At 54.9% G+C, this 5,479-nt stretch overlaps 1 protein-coding gene across 1 annotated transcript in view; it reads right to left on the minus strand.

Annotated features, from left to right (window-relative positions):
* The window catches only part of Plcd1 (phospholipase C delta 1), a 21,257-nt gene extending 17,277 nt beyond the window's left edge, over positions 1 to 3,980 (minus strand). The window contains exon 1 of the mRNA XM_005348078.3: positions 3,853 to 3,980. Coding sequence (XP_005348135.1) covers positions 3,853 to 3,886 — 34 coding nt within the window. The 5' untranslated portion in view covers positions 3,887 to 3,980. The remainder of the gene's footprint in view (positions 1 to 3,852) is intronic.
* Positions 3,981 to 5,479: the final 1,499 nt, after the last annotated feature.

The raw sequence follows: 5,479 nt of genomic DNA on the forward strand, positions 1-5,479 counted from the left end.
AAAAAAAAATGTTGACCTCAAAAGGCGTCCACGGGCTTGCCTAGAATAAATTAGAAAGACTGCAAACTGTGTGCAGAACTGTGCTGCCAGAGTGCTCGGGAACACTGGACCCTTTCATGTGTACAACTTCCCTTTCATTCACTCTGCAATTACTGAGTCCCTGCTGCAGGAGGGTCAGGGCACCACCCAGAGGCCTGACTCAGCCCTGCTTTTCCCTCCTCCATCCTGAAGAGTTCCCCACAGGGTTCACTGCAGCAGCCTCAGCAGCAGCAGTGAGTCATATAGGCACAGCCAGTTTGGGGCACAGACAAGCACAGGAAAAACAAAAACCCTGAAGCACAGAGCGAGTGGGTTGCCTACGGTCACACCGAAGAATGAATATTGAGCAAGGCACGTTAATGCCGAGGAACCGAACTGTGGACACAGAAGAGCTTTGAATTTGGAGTGGGGATGAGTAGTTCTAGCATTTCTTCCAAATGCTAGCCTACCCAGACTGTAAAGAAACCACCATAGGGGCTCTTAACCAGAACAGCGACCTCCCCTCCCCCCGGACCCGATGTGGTCACATCTCAATATGTGTGTTTTCTTTGAATTCTTCACCACATGATGTTATGTACCTAAAAACATGATCCTACGTTTGTTATGGTGGCTCACATCTGTAAATGTAGTACTCAGGAGCGCAAGGCAGGAGGATTGCTATGAGTTTGAGGCCAGGCTGGGCTACGTAGTGAGCCCCAGACCAGCCTTGGTTATAAAGTAAGACCCTATCTCAAAAAAAACAAAACAAAACAAATAAACCCCTCAAACAACAGCAAATGCAAACAACCCACAGGAACAACGAAATGCAGTTTTGAGAAGGTCTACAGACTTTTCCTGACTCCCCCCACATGGCCTGGGACCAACAGGGGTCAATGTGTGGATATCATGGGCCCAGAACCTCAGAGCCAGACAAACTGTGAGACATAACTCCTGTTAGTGGGGAACAGGTCACCCCTTTTTGCTGTGATGGCTTTTCTTGGGGGCTCTGACTTTTTAAGCAACCCAGAGTTCCTAAGCCCACTAATTTTGTTTGTCTGAGATAGGATCTTGTGTGTCCTAGGCTGACCTCCAACAGCCCGTGTAGCCGAGGATAGCCTTGAACTAATGACTGTCGCCTTCCAAATGCTAGAACTGTAATCACGTGCCACTATGTCAGGCTTAAAAGGCCTGAACCCAGGAATGGGGCATGCCAGGCCAACACTCCACTGAGTTAAATCCCCAGCCCTCACTAACAATTCATCCTGGCAACATCCTCTGTGGAAAAAATATATTGTAATTCCCTGGATGAGAAACGAGCTCAGAAAGGCAAAAGGTTATACAGCAAATAACAAGGCTGGGATTGGAGCCTGTGTTCTCAGGGCTAAGAAGAGGCCTTCCCCTTCCCCTCTTAGAGAATGCCAGTTCTTGCCATAGGGCAGGGGCTGGGTGTAGGGAAAGTCAATGTGGGTGAACATCTTCAGGGAAGGGAAGGGCCCAGGAGGTGATATCTTTTCAGGCACAATTTTGGGAGGTGCTGAGGATGCCAGTCCAGGCTTAGCTAAACTAAGAGTGGAGGATATGAGGTTGGAGGAGAAGATCAGAACTGCCGTGCCTCGGAGGTAGAAAGAGCCCCTTGGTTCATGCATCTGATTCCAGCCACACTTGCCCTTGGTAGTGTTCTGTCATCTACCCACCCCTGCCAGACACCTTCTGGGTTGTGTGTGGGGGTGGGGAGTGGCTCCTGTGAGATTAGGATTGGATGTTTTACCTGTCTGATGTTATCTCTCCCCACCCCCACAGCACCCCTGTGAAGTCGGTGGTGTTTCCTCTCACTTTGCAGATGAAGAAACTGAGGCACACAGAAGTCAGACTGGGGAAAAAAAAAGGTCTGGAGTCTGCCTTTATAATTTATGCCTCTGCATGAGTAGGAAGTATGGACCCACCTCATCTCTAGGTGAGTCCATTGGTCTCCGGCCAATGGGAGGGACTAGGGACATCCCCAAAGCAGACCCCAACTGCCCAAGCCAGACAGTGTGGTCAGGCAGCATGTGAGCAGTGCTGGGGGACCTGCACTGTGGAAATGGGTCCAGACCCCCCCATCAGAAGTACCGCTAACAAGCGCACACCACAGTGACCACACTGCCCCCCTAGTTCCCCTTGGCCACTCTTACTTCCCTATCTTGTTTGCCGTGTAGACAGAACGTGCTTGATGGAGCTCACTGTGGAAGACATGCTAGCGGCGGTGGGCCCACAGGTCCATCAACTTGGCCACAGCGTACATTCCAGTCTGGCAGGAAGGGCCCGGCTGAGTCACACGTTCAGGGGGCTGGTCTCAAACAGGACAGACCAGGCTGGCCAAGCCTATGCGTTTAGACTAAGGCACTGTGTCTTTCCCTATGGGGAAAACACCAGGGCTGACCCAGGAAAGAAATGGGACGAGGGCGCAGACACTGAGGCTCGGGCCTGTTACAACACAACCGGAGGCTGTGTGGTGTCAGAGGCAACCAGAGGTCTAGGAGGCAGGCAGGGAAGAGGTGCAGCCTGGGAGCCTCCGAGCTGCCAGCCCCCTGTTCCCACCATTCTGTCAAGAGTTAAAACGTTACCTCTGGCCTCTGGAGAATGGGGGAGCAGGGGGAGGGGCACGAACCCAGCCTGGCAAGGTGATCTTGAGGAACCCTAGTTTACTGGGCTCTGGCCACAAGGTCTAGGTCAACTAACAAAAACAAAACAGATTGGGGTCTGGCTGCACGGCACATATCCAGGGGGAGTGAGCACAAAAATCTACAACCTAGTCAGCAAGACATCTCGGGGTGAAGGAGATTGCTGCCAAGCACAGTGACCTGGGTATGAGCCCTAGAATCCACGTGGTGGAAGGGGAGAACAGATTCTGCAAGCTATTCTCTCTCTCTCTCTCTCTCTCTCTCTCTCTCTCTCTCTCTCTCTCTCTCATGCACGCACGCACACACTACATGCAATTTAATTTTAAAAATCCTACAATCTCAAGGATACTAGAGTAAATTGAGAAGTACTGTTAAGAAGCAGATTGGTGTGAGAGGGGCAGGGTTTGCTGAGGAGGAGACACGAAGGAAAGCCCCCCCAAAAAACCCCTCCCCGAAGTATGCGTGAATACCCTTCTCTGGAGGCTTCTAAGATTTGCAGCAGGAACCTGGGCTTTCTTCTCTGCTAGAGTGAGAGAAGAGGGAGAGGAAGCTAGCCCAGATGGGAAAAAAACAAAGCCGGCTGGACAAAGGACCAAGCCTCAAGGCAGTCCTCGCTGAGACCTGACCCACTCCGACCAGGAGAGTCAGCAAATAGGATCGCGCTGGTGCTCTCAGCCCTGGCATCGTAGTTTTCCGTTCTAGGCAGTGAAGGCTGCCAGACCGACCTCAGCCAAACTTGCACACCTCCTCCTCGCCCCACCCCCTTACACCCACATCTGCCACGCCCGCGCGGCCTGACGCGGTCCAGGCACTCCCGTGTTTTGGGAAGCCTCTGAAGGGGCAGGGAGAATTCGGTGGTCCAAGGATGCTGCTCTTTTCCTTCCCCGACTCCTTCGCTGCCATCTGGACCGAGGAGCCCGACCTTTTATGAACAGGATAAGGGGAACCCCCAAGAAAAGTCTGCACCGCTCCCCGATCTCTTGGGCCAGATTTGGGGAAAAGTCTGGAAACGCCCAAGGTTGTGCCCAGCCTGAGCTGAAGTTTTCCGAGATCCCGCAAGAGGCCAAGGCGTTAGTCTGTCTGGTGGTACAAATACAGCAGAAGGATCTACTACCCCTGTCACCGGAGAGGGATAGGCTTTCCCGAGGGTCCCCACTGCGGGCGGGACACTCACCGTGCAGGGTCAGGAAGTCCCGACCTGAGTCCATGCCCGTCGGGGCCCCGGCGGAGGGGACGCGGCGTGACTCACGTGAGCAGCAACCGAGCGACTTGGGGTCCCAAGCGCAGGCCGGTGCAGGGACCCGACTGGACTGCGGTGGGAGGAGGCCGTGGGGGTGGGTCCACGGCCCCGCCCCGCCCCCCGAGCCCGCCAACCGGCGCTTCTCCCCGCCCCTCCAGGGGACCGGGAAAGGACGCAAAGCGGGGGGCCGGGAAGCCTGGCCAAGCCTGGCCGGAGCTCTAGCCAGCTGGGTGCGCCCGGGCCAGAAATAGTCAGATTCCTCCTGCTTCCTCCACCGCCGCCACCCACAGGCCCTGTCATTACGGCGGGCTGCCGGCCCCACGCCCTGCCTGTGGGCGCCTCGCCTCTCTGGGGTTGTGGGTGATGCGGGAAAGAATCAGAACCCGGTCTTAGCGGGGACAAGAATCACTGCTTAAGCAGCATTCTGGCCGGGCAGTCCGGGTTGTCTTCTGAGAAATGGGTGCATGCACGGTCACATTGCGAGGTTTAGGGAGCGTAATATCTAAATTTTTGTCAGGAGAGGCTCCCCTCCCTTTCTCTGGGAGACTTCTCACTTCTGGAGGGTTGGAGGGCAGGGGAGGGGGGAGGGCGTGCGGGTTGTTAAGGCAGGGGTGATAGCAAGCAGGTGTTGGCCTCTCAGTGAGGCTGCCATGAGGCTGCCTGGATAAGGGTGCTCTAGTGAACTCCACCCCTGATGGTGAAGGCAGTTAGAGTCTGGCAGGAGTTAGCATGGCTCACCTCAGCCCCTTCTCTTCTGGCTCTACCAGGCCTCTGTGGCTTCGGCCATGACATGTAAAACAGCTGGAAGGGTGAGATTGGGCCTTAGTGAGCCAGGTACCTGATGTTCGTGTACCCCCAACACACAGTGTGTGTGTGTGTGTGTGGGGGGGGATCTTTGTTTGGCACTCAGCCTGCGTCCTGATGCCCTAGGAAGGCCTCCCGTGTTTCCTTTCCACGAACTGGGGTGATCAAAACTCCACTGTAGACAGAGCCTGGGAGGGGAAAGATGAGAAACTCCCTCCTCTGCTCTCCTTCCTCTCCAAAGTCCTCTCCCGATTCTTGAGCCTCAGAACCTCCCACCTAGATCACCTATCCTGCCTGGGGGCCTGCCAGATACTCTCATCAGTGAGTCAGGACTCCACAATCCAGCTCCTCTCCCAGACCTGAGACGAAGATTCCTGACACCAGCAGTTGGCGTGGCTTCGTCTCAAGCGTCACCGCTCCTTTTTGTCATCCGTGTCTCCATTCCTGGGCTCCGAGCCAGGCCATCATCCAGCACTAGGGCCTCTCCCTCTACCACAAATGACCGTGGTGGGGTTTACAGAAGGGTCACCCTCTGCGTACTACAGACTCACTTGAAACAGGCCCTTTTCTGGCTTCTGTTGCACACGTAGGCACTAATGTCCCCTCCCTGGCCTGGGGTTGCCAGACAGAAAGGGCATGCTGACTCAAAGCTAGCCCAAGCAGCCAGGTTCCGCCAGAAACGAGGTATGCCACACCCTGCTCCAAGTACTGACCTGTAGGATGGTACTCTCCGCCTCTGGACCTTCCCCCTCCTTTC

This window comes from Microtus ochrogaster, chromosome 5, assembly GCF_000317375.1.
Source record: "Microtus ochrogaster isolate Prairie Vole_2 chromosome 5, MicOch1.0, whole genome shotgun sequence".
Classification (NCBI taxonomy): domain Eukaryota; kingdom Metazoa; phylum Chordata; class Mammalia; order Rodentia; family Cricetidae; genus Microtus; species Microtus ochrogaster.